Source organism: Alosa sapidissima, chromosome 3, assembly GCF_018492685.1.
Source record: "Alosa sapidissima isolate fAloSap1 chromosome 3, fAloSap1.pri, whole genome shotgun sequence".
In the NCBI taxonomy this organism is placed as follows: Eukaryota; Metazoa; Chordata; class Actinopteri; order Clupeiformes; family Clupeidae; genus Alosa; species Alosa sapidissima.
In genome coordinates this window covers 8,626,955-8,651,932 of record NC_055959.1, presented here as the reverse complement: position 1 = coordinate 8,651,932, position 24,978 = coordinate 8,626,955, and the positions used below count along the sequence as shown (strand labels likewise).

Below are 24,978 nucleotides of genomic sequence, written 5' to 3'. Positions count from 1 at the left end.
CTGATTACCCATAAATGCCATTCTGGCTACGCAATGTGCTCTGTGATGGACATTAACCGATCTGATAATGGGCTTTCTCCAGCCCAGCCAGCCTCCTTCTCTGAGGGCCAATCGTTGCTCTCAAATTGCTCTTTTGGTTGATCGCTTATTATTTTTGTTTGTTTGTTTGTTTGTTTGTTTGACTTTCTGTTGCTCTTTCCTGCCACAGTATTCTTGGAATGCATCTGTTCGGATGCAAGTTCAGCACGACCACGGAGAACGGGGACACCATTCCGGACCGGAAGAACTTTGACTCTCTGCTGTGGGCCATTGTCACTGTGTTTCAGGTCAGAACCAACGGCTAACCAGAGCTGTTCCCCAGTTGCATGTAATCTCCATGGCATGAGTGTCCCTTTGACCTCTATTATGGCTCTGTCGCGAGGGAGTGGAGCCCCTTTGGCTTAACAGGGTTAGGGGGGGTCACTTCTGTGACTTCTGGTGATCCTTCTGGAAGCCTCTCTCAGCAGCATCTGAGAGAATATGCCCCCACAACAGGGATCCCTTCTGCTACAGTGTGTTCTCTCTCTCTGTCTCTCTCTCTCCATCTATATATCTCTATCTTCTACTCTTCTTCTCCCTCTTTCTTCATCTATCTCTCTTTTTTCTCCCTCTTTCTCTCTCTCTGTCTCTGCTTAGCTTCAGGCAGTGAGGGTGTTATGCTCCTGCATGGCTTGAGTTATCGCTGTGAAACCGTGAGCTTTGGCTCCTCCACTACCTCTCCCATCTCAGGCTCACGTGGGGATGATCACCTTTAATGCACTAAAAGGATTGTCCTGTAGTTCTGCGCTCAGCACTTTTTCCCGCCTCTTTTACCTCTCTTTCTTCCCCTCTTTATCTTTCTCCCTCTCCCTCTCTCTCTCTCCACCCCCCCCCCCCCCCCCTCCTCTCTTTCTCTGTTGAGGTGCTGAACTCACATTTTATCTCCCAGCATACTGCATTAAGTGGAATTAGTTGGGCCGCTGCAAAAGCTTTTATTTGTCTTGAGGTATTATGGAGTCAGAAGGTTAAATTTTAGGATTTAGACTTACTTTCAGGGGGAATTAGACTTTCCATACTGTGGCGCTCACATTTACACAGTTACAGTTTTACACAATTTCTTTGGAGTGACTTTTATTCAGACGGATCTCGATACTTCAGACAGGGCCTGTAGGTCCTCAGGTCCCTCTGGTGTACAGCGATAGCAACGGTTCCCATTCCAGTCAGGACCGCTCTTGTCAAGCCACAACGTCGTCATAAACATGCCGCTCACCTGTCACAAAAAGTCTTGTTGTCTTATGCCCAGCGTCTCAGACTCCAACGGTGTGTTATGCTCCGTTGTGACACGAGTCATGTTTGGTCACTACCACAGAACAACAAAAGCTGTTTGTTTCAAATATAGACTATAATCTTGTACAATTTGGCATTTCATGTGGAATTGTGTTAAAGTCACTTTTCACACAGAGGAACTAGCAGCTCGAGCTAGGTAAAACCAATTGTTTTCGTTTTTTTCCGTACCGACAGTACTCGGTGACCTCGAGAAACGCAGATCTACTGTATGTGAAAAATTGCCGGATTTCAACTTTAAGTACTGACGATGTTATTTCTTCTGCTGATTGCCTCTGTAGATTCTGACCCAGGAGGACTGGAACGTTGTGCTGTATAATGGCATGGCCTCCACCACGCCTTGGCTGCTCTCTATTTTGTGGCCCTGATGACCTTTGGAAACTACGTGCTGTTCAATCTGCTGGTGGCCATCCTTGTGGAAGGTTTTCAAGCAGAGGTAAAGGATGACAGCAGGAAAACTATAAATATATCAATACACACAGACACAGTCACGCACACATATATGAATAATTCGCATAACTACAGACATATATCATAAATGTTGAATTGCTGTTGTTTTGTTTGACGTTTTGTAATTTACTGTATATTACTTATAATGTCTCAGAACCTGAGCCCACAGATCAGATTAAGAATAAACGATTGGAGATAAAATCTACATCTAAAGAATGTTCGAATCATCAAGGAATAATGAAGCGGAAAGATGACTGAAATATATGACACCATAGAAACACTCACTGAGCCATTTTACTTCATGACCACATCTCTGCATAACTGCAGTATGTGGAATGTTAGATTCTTACATCAGCAACCTTCAGTCAGATCAGATGTGCTATTTCAGGCGTGGTAGGGAGCACTGTGCTGTGCGGTGTGTTGCTTGTCTTGTCAGGTTCGGCGTGCGCTACAACACCGTGATTGTCAGTGCTGTCTCTGGCGCGGTGATAAATGTTAGGCCACCACCTGTCGTGTTTGCTCTCTGAGCGGCGCCGACATCCGTCAGCAAACCAGCGCTCAGCAGGAAGTGGAGAATTCCCCCCCCCCGATACGCACGACTCCCCTCAGCTGTGTTTGATTGGCTGGCGGTCTGGTCATGGTCTGTGGGGAGCGCAGCTGCTTTCCTGCAGGGTGTTAGAGCGGTGTTATGGGTCAGCGCCGGTTTCCCTCCACCCACTTGTCACCCCAGGAGCCTAGCATTAGAGACGGAACCTCAGGTGCTGGAGGTGTGTGTGTGTGTGTGTGTGTGTGTGTATGTGTGTACCACTTGTGTATGTGTGTATGTATCTGTGCATGTGTGTGTGTGTGTGTGTGTGTGTGTGTGTGTGTGTGTGTGTGTGTGTGTGTGTGTGTGTGTGTGCATGTGTGTGTGTGTCTGAGGTAAGTGCAGGATGCTTATTAATGCCACAGGGGTGTCAAGGCCAGAGAGCGTGACTGCAACTGTGTCTGAGTCTTTCAGCATTCTCGCCTGGCTGATTCTCCTCAGAATAATAACTCTATAGTTGTCTTCGTGGCCGGTCAGACGCTTCGGACACTCCACGTGGATGTGCCGTCACCCCCCAGGCATGGACTCATCTCCTGCTTGTGTTGCTGCTCTCATAGGGGGACGCCTGTGAGAAGTCCGAGGCCGACGACGAGAAGAGGTCTTCCAATTTCGAAGAGGAGGAGAGGGTGGACGAGCTACGAGACAGAGGTAAACCCACCAATCAAATCTCTCCACCTATCATCATCACCTATCCGCCCACCAGACTTTTGACCTATCAGAAGGCTCCACCTAAACACCCCTCAGCACACACAGACTATGCCGCAGGCTGTCCTTCTCTGTCTCTCTGTCCACACACACACACACACACACACACACACGGTCTAGTACATCATATAGATTGTGCTGCAGACTCTCTCTATTTTCCTTTTCTTTTGTCTTTTTTGGTCTCCCCCCTTCTCTTCTTCTTCTCTCTCTCTCTCTCTCTCTCACACACACACACACACACACACACACACACACACACACACACACACACACACACACACACACACAAATGGTTGAGGGGTGTTATGAAACAAGTCCCGTCTGTCTGGTACAGGTTGCTGCACAGCATGATGAGATATGTGGAGAACAGACAGGAAGATACACACACACACACACACACACACACACACACACACAGACACACACACACGCACACACACACTTACAGCCCAACACAGGCAGCACCCAACAGCCCATAGCATTAAACTAAAACCGCTCCCATACACACACACACACACACACACACACACACACACACACACACACACACCTCCAGCACAACAGGCAGCACCCAACAGCCCAATGTTGTAATGTGTATACTAATGTATACTAATAGTCAGACCAGATTATATCATTATGGTCTCAGGTCATTTTGCATAATGTATTTTATCACTCAACCTGCCTACTTATAACTGCACCCCCTGGTCAGTTTACTGATGCTGATGTTAAACACTGTACTGTTTAACAACGTATGCATAGTGATTACACAAGACAGAATAATACCTTATAATTACTTTTAACGTGACAAAGCCTGTCATTGATTGCTTTAAGTGAAGTGTAAAAATGCCCACACCAGTATAAAATATCATAGGCAGGCATAAAGCAGTATAGACTAATTAAGATGTTGCATTGTGTTATGAATGTATGCACAAGTCGTTATAAATATAATGACTTGAGAGATGATAGAAAGTGTTACCCAAATGGTATAGAAATGTTGTGAAAGGTTTCTGTTGCAGAGTGATTTCAGACACGACATGAATGTGAAGTGCAGCGTGTAATGTTGTATTTGAGCAGTGAGTGGTTTAGTGTCCATCCTGAGGATTATTCCTGAGAACTACAGTAAAAAGGTATAGGTCAACATCAGTGCGTTGATGTTTAGATCATTTCCATAAGCTGTCATCTGCTCAGCTTATTTCAACCAAACCATTAGGCTGTGGATATTCTGACACCACTGTCTTTGTAAGTGATTACTCCAGCAAAGGATTTGAACTAGTGTCACTGTTCGAGATGAGGATGTGTAGTGATCCGTGACCTGAAGAGTGTCCTTTTTAGCTTCCCTGTGAGTGCTGATGAGGACAGATCTTTGGCCTGTCCTGTCGGCTAAGTCGGTCAGTTCTGGCCCAAAGCTTTAGTGGTGTGGGGGATGTGGTATCACATTGAATGTGTGGTTGGGTTTGTTGCTCTGGACCTGTGGATAATCAATCAAATGAATTGATTAATCGTCACTTTTGACTTTCAACAATTTGGAAAACAACATAGTCACTGTTTAACAGTTATATTGCCGCATTGCGTTTGGCAACAATGTTTTTGTTTTGTCTTGAGTTATAAATCCAGTACCCTTTGCTTTACAGTGGTAACTGTTCTATACATTACTGTTCAATTTCAATTCAATTTAATTCACTGTTAATTATTTCAAAGTTAAGCAAATGCATGAGGTTTTCAAAATCATTGAGTAATAAATAATTGTGATTGCAATTATTGACCAAATTATTGTGATTGTGGTAAATAATTGTGATTGCAATATTGACCAAAATAACCAGGATTGTGAGTATTGCCATAATTAAGCAGCCCTAAGATGCTGTGAGTCTCTCTTGATCAGTAAATTCTCATTGATAATTTACTGATCAATATTCACAATACTGATCACTTACCCTGATGAGTCTGGGTACAGGTCATCTTATGTATGGGACAACATGCTGTTGTAGACATTCAGGTGTTTTACTCTTTGGAGAAACTGCAGGGTAAGGGTGCTTAAACGTGTACACCTATAAATGTCCCATAGTACTCTTACAAGAATAGGACAAGAGCACACTCACGCACACACACTCTTACATACTCTCGCACACTCTCTCTCTCTATTCCTCTCTCTCTCTCTCTTTTCCTCCCTCTCTCTTTCTCTCTCTCTCTGTCTCTCACACACACCCACGGCTGGGTGCACACACTGCGCAGCCAGGCGGACGGTTTAGGCTGTGGAATGGCAGCCATAAAACCAAAGGAACTGGCTCCCTGAAGCCACATTGAAAGTGCGCTCTCCCACTCGCTCCACATTTGCAAAAATTACAAGCGTGAACGTCATCATGCTCACACACGTTCACTACCATTAACTTTAACTACTGCTCCTACTGCTGCTTGGCCACTCCCCCCCACATAGACACAAACACACAGATAGAGATAGATAGATAGATAGATAGATAGATAAATACTTTATTGATCTCCAAGGGGAAATTAAAGGTCTCAGTAGCATACAGACATCACACACAACATGCACTTACAGCAGAAAAAGTAATATACCGGTACATATAAAAAAAGCTCCACTGTACAATAGAGACAGTAGAAGATAAACATGATACTAAAATACTAAATACTAAATATACTATATAAACTAAATCAAATATCAAATATCAACATAGTGTGCTTAAAGGTGCCATGTTTAAGAATTGAGGTAAAAATATCCAAAAAATGAGCTACACGCATCAAAAGAATGAGAAGAAATAAGGGCGATGATGTCATTAAAAAAATGACAAGGTATAGTGCTGCAGAGATATCAACCTGAATTAGCATACTAAATTACTAGCCACAGCCCGACAGGTGTCATAATACCAGTTTCGGCCATGGGAGGCGGTATGCGGGCAACATAACCGCCAGCCAAACTGCAATACACGTGTCTCAGTTGTTACTCTAGGGTAGACCAACTCACTTTCTCACTCACCCCCATCTTTTATGGAATGTGGAGTATGAATTGATTTTTTGCCGGACATTACACATGGCACCTTTAAGGATGATCAAGCATGAGAGGGCAGGGACTGAGCCTGTAATTCATAGTGCAGCTGAGGATGATCGCTTCCTTGTTGTCCCTGTCAAGGGTGCCATGGACGTGGACCCCTCAACAGACACAAACAAGATGCAATATACAGTTGAAAGGGTGGGGATAGTAATATGGACATATAAGAGAATAATGTATAACGTAGACAAGATCATATCATATCAAGATCAACAAAACTATGTCAGTGCAAGAATAGGTTGAGGTAAAAGGGTTACAGCCATTGGTCAAGTATTGAGTATAAGGTATTAAGCATCAAGTACGGCCACAGTCCAGGAGGGAGGGAGGGGTTGTGCAAATCTGCTAATATAGCATGTAAACAGACTATGCAGAGAAGTCACACATTCAAACACACACACAAAACGTGGTGGAGGAGTTTGTGTTTACGGTAGTACACAAACACTGCTCTCCACTGGCGGAGTTCATGATCATTAAGTGCCGACCCTTCTACCTCCCCAGGGAATTCACCGCGATTCTGCTGGTCGTGGTGTACATCCCCCCCAGCAACAAAAACAGTGATAGGAGCATGGCACTGAATGAGCTGTATCGGGCCGTCAGTGAACAACAAAGTGAACACCCGGATGCCTTCACAATCATCGCTGGAGATTTCAATCACGCCAATCTCAAAACTGTACTACCAAAATTTCACCAACATGTAAACTTCCCAACAAGAGGACAAAATACCCTGGACCTTGTTTACACCCCACAGAAAGAAGCCTACAAAGCCAAACCCCTCCCCCAGATCGGACAGTCAGACCACATTAGCATCCTGCTGCTGCCCCGATACAGACAATGAGCAAAAGTCACCAAACCAGTTCTGAAGGAGGTGAGAGTGTGGCCGGAGGGGGCCGTCTCAACTTCAGGACTGCTTTGAAACAACAGACTGAGATATTTTCAAAACAGCTGCCACCCACAACAACCACATTGACATTGAGGAATACACAGACACTGTGACCTCCTACATCACCAAATGCATCGATGATGTTACAGAAATAAAACACATCACCACTCGGGCCAACCAGAAGCCATGGCTGACAGGAGACGTCCACAGACTGCTGAGGGCCAGAGACAAAGCCTTCAGAGCTGGAGATGTAGCTGGCCTAAGAACAGCGAGGGCTAACCTGTCCCAGGGCATCAGGAAGGCAAAAAAGGATTACACAGACAAAATAACAACACACTTCAAAGACAGCAGAGACGCACAGAGCCTGTGGCAGGGCATACAGGCCATCACTGACTACAAGCCTGCGCCACGGAGCTGTGAGAACAACACCTCTCTGCTAAATGACCTGTAAATGAACAGTTTTTTCGCCCGTTTTGAAGGACAAAATGACACTCACCCACCTCCCCCCCACGACCAACCCCTCTACCTGTCCTCTGCCAGCGTGAAGAGGACACTAGCCACCATTAACCCACGCAAAGCAGCGGGCCCAGACAACATACCAGGCCGAGTGTTGAAGGACTGTGCAGAAGAGCTGAAGGATGTTTTTACAGACATTTTCAACACCTCTCTGGAGCAAGCAGTCATCAATGACTACCGTCCTGTAGCACTCACACCCATAATCATGAAGTGCTTCGAACGGCTAGTCATGTCACACATCAAAGCCACCCTACCCCCCACCCTGGACCCCTTCCAGTTTGCATACCGACCAAACGATCCACGGAGGATGCAATCTGCTCTGCCCTCTATCCAGCCCTCACCCACTTGGACAATAAAGACTCATATGTGAGAATGCTGTTCATAGACTTCAGTTCAGCATTCAATACCATAATACCACAACAACTCATCAGCAAACTGGACAAGCTAGGATTCAGCACCTCCCTCTGCAACTGGCTGCTGGACTTCCTGTTGCAGAGACCACAAGCAGTACGTGTCGGGAACAACACCTCAAGCACTCTGACTCTGAGCACGGGGGCCCCGCAAGGGTGTGTGCTCAGCCCCCTGCTCTTCACACTGCTAACACATGGCTGTACAACCACTCACATCTCCAACCATCTGGTGAAGTTTGCGGACAACACAACACTGGTGGGCCTCATCACTAAGGGCGATGAGGCTCACCACAGAGAAGAAGTAGACCTGCTGGCTAAATGGTGCAAAGACAACAACCTCCTGCTGAATGTCAGCAAGACCAAGGAGATTGTTGTCAACTTTCAGAGAGGCCACAAACAACTGCCACCACTGTCCATCGACGGAGATGCTGTGGAGAGAGTGAGCAGCACAAATTCCTGGGGGTGCACATCAGCGACGACCTCTCCTGGACCACCAACACAGCATCACTGGCGAAGAAAGCCCAGCAGCGCCTCTTCTTCTTGCGCAAATTGAAGAAGGCAAGTGCCACGCCTCCCGTCATGACCACATTCTACAGAGGGACCATCGAGAGCATCGTGTCCAGCTGCATCACAGTGTGGGGCGGAAGCTGCACAGATCAGAACAGGAAGACCCTCCAGCGCATTGTTAACACAGCTAAGAGGATCATTGGAGCACCACTCCCCTCCCTACAGGACATTTACACCACCCGCCTCACCCGCAAAGCACTAATGATTGTCAAGGACACAACCCACCCTGCACACAAACTGTTCAACCTCCTGCCCTTTGGAAAGAGGTACAGGAGCCTCCGTTCCCGCACCACCAGACTTGCAAGCAGCTTCATCCACCAAGCAATCAGGATGCTGAACACTCTACCCACTCTCCCATCACTGACAGCCCCCCCCCCCCCCCCCCCCCCCCCCAGGACCGCCCTGTGGAACTGCACTGTGACTGCGCAGCCTAACGTGTTGCTGCTTCTTATCAAGCCTGATATACTTTAAATGACTGCATATCAATGTAAATATACAGTACACACAAGGACAAGTTTAAACTTCATGTAAATGTTATCAATGTTATTTATCACTCTGCCACAATGCTGCTGCTACTACTACTCTGTCAGAAGGTTACGCTAGGACTATGTAAATATACAACAACTACCTCTATTTTTTTGATATATGTTCTATATTTTGATATATGTTCTATATTTCAGTCTCACACTTTAATGTCTGTATGTGGTATGTCTGTATATTTTTATTTTTTTATTGTCTATGGCTATGTCTATGTCTAAAGTATGTCTATGTCTGTATTTAAAGTATGTCTATGTCTGCATGGGAAAGTAAGAAACGAAATTTCAATTCTTTGTATGACCAGTGCATGTAAAGAAATTGACAATAAAGCCGACTTGACTTGACTTGAAACAATCACTCTCTCTCGCTATCTCTCTTAATGATGTCAGATCACTATGTCAGGATGTTTGCAGGCTGTTGGGTGCTGCCTTAGTTGTGCCTGGTGAGCTGGAGGTATGTTTGTGTGTGTGTGTGTGTGTGTGTGTGTGTGTGTGTGTGTGTGTGTGTGTGTGTGTGTGTGTGTGTGTGTGTGTGTGTGTGTGTGTGTGTGTGTGTGTGTGTGTGTGTGCGTGCGTGCGTGCGTGCGTGCGTGCGTGCGTGCGTGCGTACAGGCAGTTTCAGTTTAATATCACGCTCTCTGCTCCACCTCTCCCCCTCTCTGCAGAGCTGAGGATGCTGATGATGTCGGCCAATGGGCATGTGGACCCCCGAGGCTCGCTGGCGCCCCCTATCATCATGCGCACAGCTGCCACCCCTATGCCCACGCCCAAGAGCTCCCTGGGGCCCGAGTCCATGCTGGGCTTTGGGGACTCCCGTCGCGGGAGCGGGGCGTCCATTGACCCCAACACTTACGACCAGAGGTCCCTGGTATGTGGAAACATATTTGTTTACTTTTTTCATCAGTGAATAGGTCTTGATTTTGAAGGAATGGGACAAAGGGGGTGTGAACCTCTTCTATATGTGATGGGATCTGGGAAGACACACCTCAAGGTGAACTCAATAATCGTTATATCAATAATCTATAATCAATAAACCTTAAAATAAAACTTAAGGTTCTGATACCATCCTACTGTAGCAACATACCATCTTTGCGAAATCCTGGATGTTGCTAGGATGGTGTCATAATCATAAGTTGGTGAAATTTCACCATGTGTTGGGTTTTCCCAGATCCCAGATCACATATATAAAATGAGATTATGGATAATGGAATATATACCAGATTATGGAATAAACTGTAAATGTAGCTTCGCTCCATGTATGTGTATGTATTAGTGCAGTTGTGCTCAGTGTATGTGAGAGGCTCTGAACATTTGAAATTCTGACTTTGATTTGGGAAATGCCACAAGGAAAAGTGATTTTCACTGTCAGATAGCCCTCAGAATCTAAAGCAGTTTATAGTTTTGTAGAGACCGAGACCTGTGCTCTCCATGGGAGCTGAAATCTGAGGACACACTGTACAGTAGCTCCTGTGTGTGCCTCGCTGGACGACTTCATGTTCAAGGGCACTCACCTGCCTATGTGATAAAGTGAAGTGCACTTTTGAAGTGGTAAAAAAATGGGGTATTTCATGTATGCTTGTGCCCTGTTCAGTCAGTTCAGTTTCAAGTGTGCTAACCAGCCTCTAACAAAACCGGAGTACACTTTTTAAGTAGTACAAAAATATTTTGTTGGCAGAGTGTAGCATGTAGAATGTTCCAGTTACTTTTGATGTGCACAACATACATCGAAATCAGGAATACTGGAACTGTAGACAGAGCTTTTTTAGACAGGCTATCCTTTAGATGCATAGTCCAGAACTGGACACAAGCTACTGTATTTGTAAATGAATGACCCTTAGGACTGTCACTTGGTGTCACTGTATATCTAGGGCTACTCATGCCAGGAATTAGTCCCACACTTGTGCTCTGGCTGTGGTCTGTGTCTGTAAGTGGCTCTGCTCTCCGTCCGTCCCCCACACAGACCAGCCCTCGGCGGTCCCCGTGCCACCCTCGCGGGCCGGGCAGCAACTGGGGCAGCCGGCGGTCCAGCTGGAACAGTCTGAGCCGCGCGCCGAGCCTCAAGAGGAAGGACACGTCCGGGGAGTGCGAGTCGCTCCTCTTGGGGGAGGGCCGGGGGAGCTTCGAAGACGACGATGGGGGCGTGGGGGGGGCGGGGAGGCCAGGGACCGCCGGCGGAGGCTCCGTGCAGCACCCCGGGTCCCTGGACTTCCCAGACATCCAGCTTGGCTCGGGCACATACCAATCGGGGGAGTATCACGACTGCAATGGGCGCGTGCTACACATCCCTCCCGGCGTCAGCTCCGACCTGACCAGGGAAGACTCCAACACCGATGAGGACCTGGAAGATGTGAGTGACGTCAGGCGTATATGAACATGCATGTGTGCATACTCATACTCATAATGAACACATGATAATTACATACAAATAAATAGACCCATGTACATGCTGTACTACTAATAATATAATCAACACACACACACACACACACACACACACACACACACACACACTGTCTCTCTCTGCGCCATGGTCGTGTTGACTTGGGCAGCAGTGCCGTCCCGACTAGTCCCATCCTATGAGTCGGACGGAGAGGAGAGGCATTGTCACATTGTGGTTGATATGCCATGACACACTAAGCGCAGACTTTAATAGTGTTTCCGTGCGACAGCGAGAGTGACCTCTGGTGCTGGAAGCGATGGTATCAGGGGCCACTGCACAGGACTGGAGCCTGTGGTGGCGCTTGAGTTCGGAGAGCTGTGCAGTGGAGTGGGTGAAAACAATGGGGCTGTCCCTCCCTAGGGCCAGATTTGAGTGCCATCAGAGAGGATGTGTGTGCTTGTGTGTGTGTGTGTGTGTGTGTGTGTGTGTGTGTGTTTGGATGGATTTACTAAGACTTGTGAAGAGGAGTCCTATGCCTCTTAATGCTCTTGTGAAAGAGGGAAGTGTGCATCTACACACTGCATCCACAATTAGTTTCAAACAGCCCATCCCCAACTCTGTGAAGAATGCTATTGTCAAACAAACCAAAACATATCAAATGGATGAGTGTTTTCATACTGATGTGTTAGAATAAAATAGAAAGAGCATACATCCTGAACATCATGTTTTTTTTCACCTTGTTGGACAATAGCAGCATCCATCATTTGCATTTGATATATGCTGCTACTGGTAGTGATTTTAAACTATGAAAAATATTCTGTTATATCTGTGTAAACTACTGCCTGTTGTGGCCTTACAAATGCATATGTCAGTTGCTGTTGTTGTTGATGATGATGTGATTGATTGATTGATTGATTGATTGATGGAGTGGAGGGTGATTGGATCTTGATTGGAACAGGTGTTATATTTACAGAAGTCCTTAATGTGTGGATTTGGTGTTGCATGTTTACTGTTGACAGCTAGTGACTGTTTCTCTGCCCCTCTGTCCTCTTTCAGGGCTACTGCTACAGGTTAAAGAAGATTCTAGAATCCTATAAGCCCCAGTGGTGCATCGATCACGAGGAGTGGTCACTGTATCTGTTCTCCCGTGAAAACAAGTGAGTCGGCCATTTTGTAGGTGTGCGCAGAAGGTTCAAGCTTTTGGCCTTCCCTTTTTCTTTCATCAAGATTTTTGATTTTGTTGTATCTCTCCCTCTTCCCAGATTTCGCCAGATATGTCAGAGAGTCATAGGGCACAGGATGTTCGACCATGTGGTGCTGGTGTTCATCTTCCTAAACTGCATCACCATCGCTCTGGAGCATCCCAACATTAAAAATGATAGCACGGTAAACTTCACGCTGTAAAGCTGTACAAGTTTCCTTTTTGCTGTAAAATTTGATCACCACTTTCCAACATGCATGGCCAGTTTATGATATGATTTAGTGTAATGGCACTTTTGCACAGTGAGACACACCCCCACGGTTGATTATACAGTGTTATACATGTCTTAGTTGAATGGCTGGGATCCTATAAATACTGTACATGTAGATGCTGAAAAGTCATAACAATAATAAAATGCATGGTCTACATTAGCCTTTGGCATTGGTGGCTGCTTTCCATTGCCAACAGGCCACTTAACTGAGTCATAGCAAAATAACCTGCAAGTTATGTTGTGGTCATGTATATGAAGGCTGCATATGTAATAATTACCCCCTCCCCCCCCCCCCCCTCCAGGAACGGTGGTTTCTGTCTGTATCCAATTACGTTTTCACTGTGATCTTCATCACTGAAATGACTGTGAAGGTAAGAATAAACTCCTCTGAAATAAAGACCCTCCAAAAAGGTGTATGTTATTCATCACAATGTGAATCCTCAGGCTCATAGACTTTTTCCCCAATCTGGATTGTATTTAGTCCAACCACTGTATCCATCCTGTCACACACATCAGTCTGTATCCAGTCAGTCACTGTATTCAGTCTGTCATTTACAACAATCTCCTTCTTGATCCATCTGACACACAATCATGCTACAAACATGCCATTAGGTTGACTAAGGCATGGTTGATTAGCACTTGATTCACAGTAAGAAGCTTGCCTAAGTAGCTGGTAAAATAGTGAAAGCTTGTCCTTATTAACAAGTTTGTTTCCTTCAGGTGGTGGCTCTCGGCTTCTACTCAGGAAAAGACACTTATCTCCAGAGCACCTGGAACGTGCTGGACGGCATATTGGTCTTTGTGTCCATCCTGGACATCCTGGTGTTTCTGTCTTCCTCTAACGGCAACCGCATCCTGGGCATCCTGCGAGTGCTGCGTCTCTTGAGGACCCTGCGGCCCCTCAGGTGTGTGAGAGAGAGAGAGACCGAGAAAGAGAGAGAGACAGAGAGAGAGGGAGACAGAGAGAGAGAGAGAGACAGAGAGAGAGGGAGACAGAGACAGAGACAGAGACAGAGACAGAGACAGAGACAGAGACAGAGAGAGAGAGAGAGAGAGAGAGAGAGAGAGAGAGAGAGAGAGAGAGAGAGAGAGAGAGAGAGACCTTGCCTAGACCTAGTGTAAAATGTGATTTCATGAAATGTGACTCCCTAAATGTATTTCCTACATAAGGGATTGCTTCCGTTCCCTAAATGTGACTACTTGTTTCCATGAATGTTGCCCTGACAACCTCAAGTGTTTAACCCACAGCTGCAACTTTTGACTGAACTAGGAGTGTCCATTTCTAAATCACACTATACAGCCAAATAAAACAGCTCCTATTAAGCAGGCTGTTTGATTCCTGAGATGTTCAGTGCTGTTTTAAGGTCACTCACTCTCAAGTCTTGATGAATTACATTTGGTCGTAAATTGGATTTTATCACAGCCTATATAATATGAAAATGCAACCGTAAATTACCATTTAACCTTATTAGTCTAGGCTGAGAAGTTCCCTTATGTAAAGGTCTTGATGTTGTGTCCAAACAGGCTCATAAGTCGAGCCCCTGGCCTGAAGTTGGTTGTAGAGACGCTGTTCTCATCTCTGCGACCTATTGGGAACATCGTATTGATTTGCTGCGCCTTCTTTATTGTCTTTGGCATTCTGGGAGTTCAGGTAAAGGCCAAAGAAACATCTCTCACAGTATTTCAGTGGAGACATTGTTGTACGGTTGTATGTAAACATTGAAGCTCTGAGACTTGTTTGTTCTCATAGCTTTTCAAGGGGAAATTTTTCCAATGCGAAGGGCCGGACATTCGAAATATCACATCCAGGACTGAATGCCTGCAAGCCGGCCCTCCTTATCGGTGGATACGGAAGAAGTACAACTTTGATAATTTAGGCCAGGTGAGAATGCATACTCTTGATTGCATAGATAGATATGTAAATAGATAGAATAAGTTTTCTTATTTCGCTGTAACAATTTGCATGTGGCAAGGACGTAGCATGTAACTAGTGAAACACCAGATGCCTTGTTATTCACCATAAGTTTTGCCAAAAGCACTGAACTATTTAATAAAGGCAGACTGTGACTAGTTCTGTGACTAATTCATTCTGACTCCTTCCCTAGGCTCTGATGTCACTGTTTGTATTGTCCTGCAAAGATGGCTGGGTGAACATCATGTACGATGGCCTGGATGCTGTCGCAGTGGGTGTACAGGTGGGTGGCTCTGGAATTAACCAGACAGAGGCTGATAACAGCTGGGAGGACGTAGAGGTGTGAACAACAAATATGCCACATCTATGGACACTGATGATTTTGTTGAATCTAGCATGCACTTTGCACAAAATATTACATGAATGCCAGCATTAGATCCGCACACTTGGAACAGTGCAACAGACGTTCACCCTTGTCAGCTTATTCAAACCATTGTTGTGGATGCTAAATTATTCACGTAAATTTGTCATTTGGATCCTTTGAGATGTTTTGTTGGTTTGAAAGACCCCATTGTGTACTTCCCGTAGTGATGCTTCCTTCTCTCTCTCTCACTCTCTCTCTCTCTCTGTTTCTCTCCTGCAGCCGATCCGTAACCACAACCCGTGGATGCTGCTCTACTTCATTTCCTTCCTGCTGATCGTCAGCTTCTTTGTGCTCAACATGTTTGTGGGCGTGGTGGTGGAGAACTTCCACAAGTGCCGGCAGGACCAGGAGATAGAGGAGGCGGCGCAGCGCGAGGCCAAGAAGCAGCGGCTCATGGAGAAAAAGCGCCGGAGTAAGGCCAAATGCGGGTCTGGTCGGTAGTCTATTTTTCTGAGTACTGCCTGCTGCCAGCGCCTGAGATGGAAAAAAAAGAAAATGAAAGAAAAGCAAAAGAGAGCGAGCTGACCACGCGTGGTGGTTGGGGGGTGGAGGGGGAGAGGTGGTGACCGGGCCAGTCGCCGGCCCCCCGAACCGCCCCGGCCTACAGAGTGGCTTAGTGAGGGGTTTGGGTCCCGGCGATGGCCCGGTGGAGTGGAGTAGTGGTCGCTCCGCTCGGCCAGTGACCCCTGTCTCCCCCAGCCACTACGGAGGGCGCAGCACCGCTTGGCAACCCTTCGATGCGCTCTCGTGCTTGTGTCTTCTGGATGCGCCTCAAGACATGCAACTGGGATATGTGAAAAAGACAAAACAATGTATATATTGAGATTTGGCAATAAGACTCGATTTCACTCAATAAACTATTAAAACAAATGAGAGGGAGAGAGGGAAAGAGAGAGAGAGAAAGAGAGAGCAAAAGAGAAGTGACCGAAAGCCAAACGTAGGGGGCCTGGGGACGTTTTTTGAATCCGTGTGAAGATCATGGCATCCAGCTGAAAGAGTTTTCAGTAGCATGAGCTTGCATGTTCTCCTCATCATTCCTGTGTCTTCCCCCACACCCGCCACCCACACTTTGCATGACAGCAAGCCTTCAAGGGGAAACACACAGGGTCAGTCCATAAAATGCATGCCAGTGGTGACCTTGTTTGGTAATGATACTATGGTCCAGATGGAACCTTCTGGAAAAAACGGCAAAGGGAACCAGCTCGGCTTGTAGATATTAGGGAAGTAGCCCTGAGCACCTCACTCCTAGTCACCCTCACAACCCCCCTTCACATAACCCAACACACACACATACACACACACTCCTCTAGGCAAGAGACCCACCAGCAGCATTAGCGGGAGATAAGCGACTCCCCTAAGGCCCCGTAAACACCGCTCTCGCTGTCTGTCCTAATCAACGGCATACAGAGAGACTACCCAGAATTCATTCTGTCCCCCCCCCCCCACCCCCCAGCCCCCTCGAGAGCTAAGCTCTCAGTTACTGGCGGCCATTACAGTACATGATTCAATGAATAACGGATCGTCCACGTATCATGCATGGGCACACTTTTGTGTGTGTGTGTGTGTGTGTGTGTGTGTTTTGTGGGTGTGTGTGTGTATATCGAGGGGAAGTTGACTGGCATACAGGCCACAGCCTGACTAATGGTGCCGCTCATAATGTGTGACAGCTTTATCCACACCTGTCACACTCCTCCCCGGGACCATTTATTCAGCCAACGGATTAATGGCAGCTCTCATCACGAGCTACGCAATGTCACTCGCGCGCCGGCCCTGAGATCATCTCGCTGTCCCAGATACGGTTAACGCGGTGCGGGGACCCCCTTCTTTTCCCTCCCTAAAGACACACGGAGAGGGATTGATGTAAAAGCATAACCAGGTGTAGAGGGACTCGGAGGGGAATTTGTATTGCTTAATGGCTACCCCACCGCTTTAGTGCTGAATTTCACTAGAACAAAAGCAAAGCTACTAAGATGCTACGAGGTGCTTCTCGTAACCCATAACTAATACCTTTTCTCATGGCTTCTCACATATCTAATGAAACACCCCCACTTTTACTGATCATCAATATTTGTTTTAGTTAGGGGACAGGTTTTTACTCGTAATCCAATGAATGGCTCCATTGACCAATTAATCATAGCTTTATGCATGCGCAAGGCTGCAGTATAGATGGGTTGCAAGTGGCCTCTCTCCTCTCATGTGGTAAGTTTGTATTTACCAGTAAACATGCTAAACATGGCAGACTCAGAAGGATGGATTAAAAACAAATGCTTTCAAAAAAAGTGTCACTTTTACCATTTCTTGCACTTTAAAAGAAATTAATGTCTTCAGTGTGGCTTACTGCACAAAGCCACTGTACACTGTCCAAACCTCTCACCCATGTCTCATTGTTAAATCTTTTGGCAAAACGTAGCTAACATTGTACAGTCAACGTTCTGTACGTACAGTAGGACCCCAAACAAACAAAATACACGTTTTTCACATGGACAGCCAAAGACAGTCATGTTTACACTGGCATGGTCAGTTTAAGACAGGTGCATGCATGGAAGGCAAAGAGACAGCACAGAAGAGTTGGAGAGACACACACACACACACACAAACTATTTTAATTTGACCTCTGACCCCACTTAAGTAGTTGACCCCTCTTCTGTGGTGTCTGGCCGTATGGCGAACATGCTTTGATTCTCGCTGCCTGTTCCCCAGTGTGACTGTGTGCACGTGCCTGTCTGTGCTGACGGCTGCTTTTGTCATGTTCTGTTTGTGTTTGTGTGCGTGCGTGTGTGTGTGTGTGTGTGTGCACGTGTGTGTGTGTGTGTGTACAGAGGCTCAGCAGAGGCCCTACTACGAGGACTACCATCCGGTCCGCCTCTACATCCATATGCTGTGCACCAACCACTACCTGGACCTGTTCATCACCTGCATCATCGGCATCAACGTGATCACCATGTCCATGGAGCACTACGAGCAGCCCGGGGTCAGTTGCGTGCGGCTACTTCCTGTTTTAAACCTCTGCCCTCCCCTCTGTTCCTTCTCCCTGTTGTCTCCCATTTTGTTTCCCTCACTTGAATCTCTTCAATCATCATGTCTTTTCTTCCATCTTGTCTTTTCCTCCCTCTTTCATTTCTTTCTTTTTCTCGTTCTTCCGTCTCTCGCTCTGGTATTCTCTCTTTTACGTTCTGCAGTCTTTTCTGCGTGGTTCACTGCCACGTTTCATTTCCCGTGTCCCACATTGTGTCTCACTGAACCTTAAAAGAAACGTCTCTCTGTTTCTCTGCAGTACCTTAACAAGGCTCTGGCGTACTGCAACTATGTCTTCACCGCCTTCTTCGTCATCGAGGCCCTGCTCAAGCTCATTGCGTTCGGGCTCCGGCGCTTTTTCAAAGACAGGTACAGAGCCGAGCAGTCGTCTGTGCTCAGCACGTGGAAGAACAGTCGTCTGTGCTCAGCACGTGGAAGGGGACTTTCCGTCCCCAGATCCATCCCTTTATGAAGGACACGAGACAAACAAAAACATGCATTAAGTTAGTTTGCACAGGCCTTTGCTAGTGGATGGTTCTTTCTAAAATGTTGTTGTGTCTACATGAACTTTCAGAGACTAATCTTAGGGAAAAAGCACAAAGAGATGCTTCTTCCATTTAAAATGGACTCGCTGTGGCGTCTCCTGAGGCTGGTCCTAAAAGCTTTGCCATGTTCCTCACCATGCTTTGTTATGGCGGCTTTAAAGCCCTTAGTCTCTGCTCCTCTTGTTCTGAGGCCCTGTGGTTGTAGAACCGTCACCTTGTATCACACCACCAGCCCTCCCATACCACACACACACACACACACACACACACACACACACACACACACACACACACACACACACACACAGACACCACCCTCGAGTGTAGTGTAGTGTACGTATGAGTGGTTATGTGTTTCAAGCTCACTGCAGTGTTCACACAGTGGCAAGTCAAAAAGTCAAACAGCTGCACAAAACATGTGGTGCGCTGAGATCAGCAGTCAGACAATTGGAGACAAAAGGATCAAATGGTTACACTTTACCTGAAGGTATCTACATAACAGTGACATGACACTGTCATGAACGTTTCATAAACATGTCATAAACGTTTATGACATAATACTTCTGCCATTCGGTTTTTGTCATGACAAGTTAGGTTTAGGGTTAGGATTAGGGTTCATGTGTCATGACAGTGTCATGTCACTCTTATGTAGATACCTTCAAGTAAAGTGTTACCGATCAAATTAGTTGAACATAAACACTTTATTAAGACAAGATTATGTGTGTTCAGTTATTAGAAACAACACAAGATCCATGTATTAGGGGAATTACATATAATTGAAAATGTATGAAAATGTTCAGAATTATATGCCTGCTAGCATGGACAGTTACAGCAGAGTGAAGAGCTTTTTGCCTCAGACAAATTTAAATTTTAAGTCAGCTTTAATATCTTATATAATATGATAATATCTTAACACATACTGTGCCCTGTATCCTGTGTTAGATCATGTGTCATGTCAAAGCATTAGTCCCCAGTCTCTGCGTTTCCAGTTCTAGACAATTGTATTATTAATGAATGAGACAGCACAGTTTAATGATCTCTGGCTCAGTTGTGCATAATGCATTAAATTGTTCTATGTTTAACTGTGAATCATGGCGACCCTGGATTTGACTAAAACATTAGTTTCAATTAGGAAAGATAGAATTAAATTAGATGAGATTTGATACCCAGATTCTCATCACTACTCTTTCATCACTAACACAGTCATATTTGAATGTTGTAGACATTTAGGAACCAGACACATTCAATTAGCCATTGACTAGGATTAATTTAGCATGCACTCCTTCATCAATGTAATTACACGTGTGCGCACACACACACACACACACACACACACACACACACACACACACAAACACACACTTTGTTATGGCTAAATGTTTACATGCTTAGTTGGGAAAAGCTTGCATAAATGTATGTAGCAATCTGACATGTGTATGTTGCACATGTAAACACATTTTTTTATTGTCACCCTGATAGATGGAATCAGCTGGACTTGGCCATCGTGCTTCTGTCCATAGTGGGGATCACACTCGAGGAGATCAACATGAGCGCTGCCCTTCCTATCAACCCCACCATCATACGCATCATGAGGGTCCTGAGGATCGCCAGAGGTAACGGCACGCCCCCCCCCCACCCCCCCCCCCCCCCACACACACCCACCAACTCACCGACACCACATGCTTCCATCACAATCGCACCTCAGAATCTGCTTTATTTGGCCAAGTGAATTAGTAGTACACACAAGAAACTTAGTTTCAGCTGATGAAGTCTCTCTAGCATTACAATCATTATAAAGACAATACAACATAGAAGTTATAATATTGACAGTGGCATCAGGCCCTGGGTGGTGTCGTCACCAGCGTCAGGACAGCGTGTAGTATCAGGAGCATAAAAGTTTATGGGGGGAAATAAACAGTGAAAGTGTCTGCGGGTGCCTCACTCTCACTCTGTGCAGATTGAATTGGCTCGCCTCTTTGAACACAATGGAGGAGTAATTGGGAACCTGAGGTGTTGATTGCGTAGGGGTGATATGTTGAGATGGCACGGTTCCACCGTGCTTTTGTTTTGCATGAAATAGTGTATGTGAAAGAGGTCTGTGTAAAAAAAGCCAGAGAATGTTCTGGGTTATTGATAAGGCTGAGTTTTCTGGCTTGGCTGAATTGCCTTTGTTGATTATATTTATGTAATTAAAGGGGAACTATGCAGGTTTTTTAGCTTAATTTACCTTAACTTAACAGCTTCGGAGTCATTGGAATGGTTATATGACTTTTTTCGGGTTGAATGGTGGCTGTCTCGCTTTACCCTAGCGCCTGTGAGGGGAAAAACCACCCTTGCAACTTTGGGCCGACGGCCTCAGTGTCAGGAAGTAACGAGTGTAACAAATTGCTTTATTGCACACATACACGCCAGGCACCGGCTAGAAAAAGGTAGCGATGGAGTTTCTTGTTCTGATTTGATCAAGTCATAAACCTGACTTTCTTTGGTATTTCCTGGTTCTTGGTCTTATGTATCTGCCTTTAGCTCCTGTAGATAGACTGCCCTTATTAACATACAATGCTGCATCAAAAATCCTTGATAAAGCTCCGCTTTAACCCTCTCTGGTTGCATGTTAATATACTACAGCCAGCATTCTACAAACATCACAGGTTCTAGTTTTCTTTAAGTTTTCAGTTCTCTGAGTTTTCTGGGTTTTCTCACAGATGTGACTGAGCTCTGTATGTTGTAATCTTTCCAGTTTGCTATGTTTAATGGTACAGTAGCCTGACAAGCCAGACCCACATCAAGATATAGGGTCTGGAAACTCACCATTCGCAGTGCTCAATCCGAGGGGCGGGATAAACGGTTGTCTTTCAAATCCCCTCTGCATGCAATAGAATAGTGCTACTCATGAGTCCCATGCATTTTCCCACCAGTGGAGCTAGTTGCCTAGTTGATCAAACTTTTGCCAACTTAAAAAAAGCTTAACTCGTGTCACGCTGTTGGCCAGCAGCAGCATCCATCTTCTTTGTTTCCAAGTAGCAGGGAACCGTCACAACTCTGCCATCATTATGTTAAGCCCGCCCACTGACTCTATACATGATGTGATATGCCTGATCGAAGTTTCATTTTTCCAGCTCGCAAGCCAACGGAAAGTTGCTACTGTAGACTACCCTGGCTGCAAATTACATTTGCTGCCGCTAGGGTGCGTCTAGATTTCTGGGCTAGTAATGGTGCAGAAGTAGTTGAATTATCTAAAACTTTCAGTTTGAGCATATGAAAAAAAGAGGAGGCAACATCATTGCTGTAAAGCACAGCATCCATTGTGAATGGATGAGCAGGCGATCTTAAAGGGACACCAGGCAAGCCTGATGCTTTTTCTCTACGAAACTCCCCCTCGCTCGGTCTGAAGCTCTTTTCCTTTTCTTTGCATCTTCCGTCAAGGGTTTTCGCTGCTTCTACGTCGGCTCTGCCATTATACACACGTTTGCAACAATCTCTAGCGTTTCGTTAGCCTGCCTCTGTGCTGTAAACTGATCCTGCTTCGGTCGGCGGGTAGGATACACCGAACTTGCAAATAGAATATTCTTCTTACAGGCAGTAGGGGCAGGCGAGAGAGCCTTCATTCGCCCCGTAATGAGTCATTTAACCATATACCGACTTACGAAGATGATTAATTAACACGAAAACGTTGCCTGGTGTCCCTTTAAGAGTGGGCAGACTGAGACTGATGTGATGAAATGGTGCTCAAATGTGACCCATTGTTCTGGACTTGTGTTCCCACAGTGCTGAAGTTGTTAAAGATGGCCACAGGCATGCGGGCTCTGCTGGATACTGTGATGCAGGCTTTACCTCAGGTATATCCACCTGTGTGTGTGTGTGTGTGTGTATGTGTGTGTGTGTCTTAATTTAAACCCATACATGCTACATGCTACATGCTATAAGATCTAGGTCTAAATTGGATCCATTGTATCTGTATGAGCAAGAATGCTTTGTTACGTGAACAGAACTTTAATGTGTCAAGAGTGTGATGTGTGTGTGTGTGTTAGAGAGAGGGAGAAAGAGAGAGATAGAGAGAGGAGAGAGAAAGAAATATGATAATGTATCTTTTATTATCAGCTTTCCTTGATTATTATTCTGTACACCTCAGTGCATCTATGTGTCTATGTCTATGTGTGCATGTGTATGTGTGTGTGTGTGTGTGTGTGTGTGTAGTGTGCACTTGCACATCCTCATGATTGATAGCTCAATATACTAACTAACTCCTTTCTTTGTCTCTCTCTCTCTCTCTCTTTTTCTCGTAGGTGGGGAATCTGGGCTTGCTGTTCATGCTGCTCTTCTTCATTTATGCGGCGCTCGGAGTGGAGCTGTTCGGGAAACTGGGTCAGTTCCGCACTCCCATCCCGCCCCATCCTCCCCACCTCCCCTTTCCCCCTGATCACGCACACTCAGCCCAGCGCTGCTCAGTGCTTTTCCTAGCAGCAGTGGCTCAGTTCTCTTATTTCCCCTGGTTTAAAGCAGGGAGATGGTGTTGCCATCTTGAACTTGCTGGAGCTCAAAGGCCAGTTGTTTCAGATAGACACATGCCACTGCAAGCAGAGCAACGCTTTCTCTTCTCGTCTCTTCTCTTCTCTTCCCTTCTCTTCTCTCCTCTTCTCTTCTCGTCTCTCCTCTTCTCTCCTCTCCTCTCCTCTCCTCTTCTCTCCTCTTCTCTTCTCTCCTCTTCTCTTCTCGTCTCGTCTCTCCTCTTCTCTCCTCTCCTCTCCTCTCCTCTTCTCTCCTCTTCTCTTCTTTCAGCAGCCATTGCAGCTTTTCAGAGGAAGGAAGCAAAGAAAGAGCTCAGGCAATCATCTGGAGAATTGACCAAGTGTATCCCCACTGATAGAGGCTTTCTCTCTCTCTCTCTCTCTGTGTGTGTGTGTGTGTGTGTGTATGTGTGTGTGTGTATGTGTGAGAAAGAGAGAGATAGAGAGAGAGTGTGTGTTGTGTGTGTGAGAGAGAGAAGAAAAGAGAGAGAGGAAAATAAAGCAGAGAGGGATGAATTGTGTGTGTGTGTGTGTGTGTGTGTGTGTGTGTGTGTGTGTGTGTGTGTGTGTGTGGCCACCCCTGAGGCTTGATCAGGCTCCTCTGTGTGTAGGCTACTCTCTATCCCTCCTTTAAGGCTTGGCACCATCGGTTGAAATGACAGGATTAAGCTTCTGTTTCTGAAGGGCAGGCTAACTTTGATTAATCCCTTGATTCTCTACCCAGAACCAGAATCAATGCTAATCACCATGATTCTCATCACCAAACATCCAGCCCCACTCCTGATTACACTCTCCTCTGTTGTGGAGAATTAAATGCTTGTTTTGTGGCATTTGATGCCTGTCTCCTTACTCAATAATGATGCTGACGTGATGAGCATCCAATCCATTCGACTGCAGTTGAATGACTAATTGTTTTCACAAGGCGTTTCATTATGATGCTTTATGTTCCAGAATGCACCGATGAGAACCCGTGCGAAGGCCTGAGCAGACACGCCACGTTCGACAACTTTGGCATGGCTTTCCTGACTCTCTTCAGGGTGTCCACGGGGGACAATTGGAATGGCATCATGAAGGTAATTCTGCTCCTGCCCGAAGACAAATTTGTGTTTTGAACTTTATTTTAATGCCTAAAGAATTCATGATGGTCTATATGCATACATTTATACAAATCATATGAGTGTTTCTCAGGAGGATTTAAATGCATTATTTGGTTTTAGGTTATGCCTTTATGTACATTTCACTTAGTTTATGGCTATTACAATATCAGATTTTCAGTACACGATTATTGCGGCAAAAAGAATATACAATAATTATATTATTGCGATATCTGTTGAAGTTTTGAACAAAATGATAATTATAATGCAGGCAGTCACCATGTACTGTTGGTGTGGAAAAAAACTAAAACAATTGCATCTACCTAGCTGGAGTTGCAGGAGCCGACAGCTAGAGCTGCCAGGCAGCTACAGTGTTACACTCTGGGTGCATATTCATGAGCCTCCATATTCATGCCCCCAGAGTGTAACATTGTAGCTGTGTTTTGTTCGTACTGACAGTACTTGGTGATCTCAAGAAACAGAGATCTATGTAAAAAATGTTCCTTTAACGGACAGGGAAAACGCAACCAGATGAATGGATTATTTACAATATCATCA

General features: G+C 45.6%; 1 protein-coding gene across 1 annotated transcript in view; it reads left to right on the top strand.

The window, feature by feature from the left end:
• cacna1ha (calcium channel, voltage-dependent, T type, alpha 1H subunit a) overlaps window positions 1-24,978 on the top strand; it is a 101,179-nt gene that overhangs the window by 70,263 nt on the left and 5,938 nt on the right. The window contains 20 exon segments of the mRNA XM_042087784.1: window positions 209-326; window positions 1,644-1,701; window positions 1,704-1,798; window positions 2,956-3,046; window positions 9,739-9,941; window positions 11,034-11,420; window positions 12,510-12,610; window positions 12,716-12,839; window positions 13,228-13,296; window positions 13,646-13,830; window positions 14,450-14,576; window positions 14,676-14,807; window positions 15,031-15,120; window positions 15,481-15,673; window positions 18,081-18,232; window positions 18,536-18,645; window positions 20,301-20,434; window positions 22,587-22,657; window positions 23,105-23,183; window positions 24,278-24,399. Of these exon segments, the coding sequence (XP_041943718.1) occupies window positions 209-326; window positions 1,644-1,701; window positions 1,704-1,798; window positions 2,956-3,046; window positions 9,739-9,941; window positions 11,034-11,420; window positions 12,510-12,610; window positions 12,716-12,839; window positions 13,228-13,296; window positions 13,646-13,830; window positions 14,450-14,576; window positions 14,676-14,807; window positions 15,031-15,120; window positions 15,481-15,673; window positions 18,081-18,232; window positions 18,536-18,645; window positions 20,301-20,434; window positions 22,587-22,657; window positions 23,105-23,183; window positions 24,278-24,399 (2,641 nt within the window).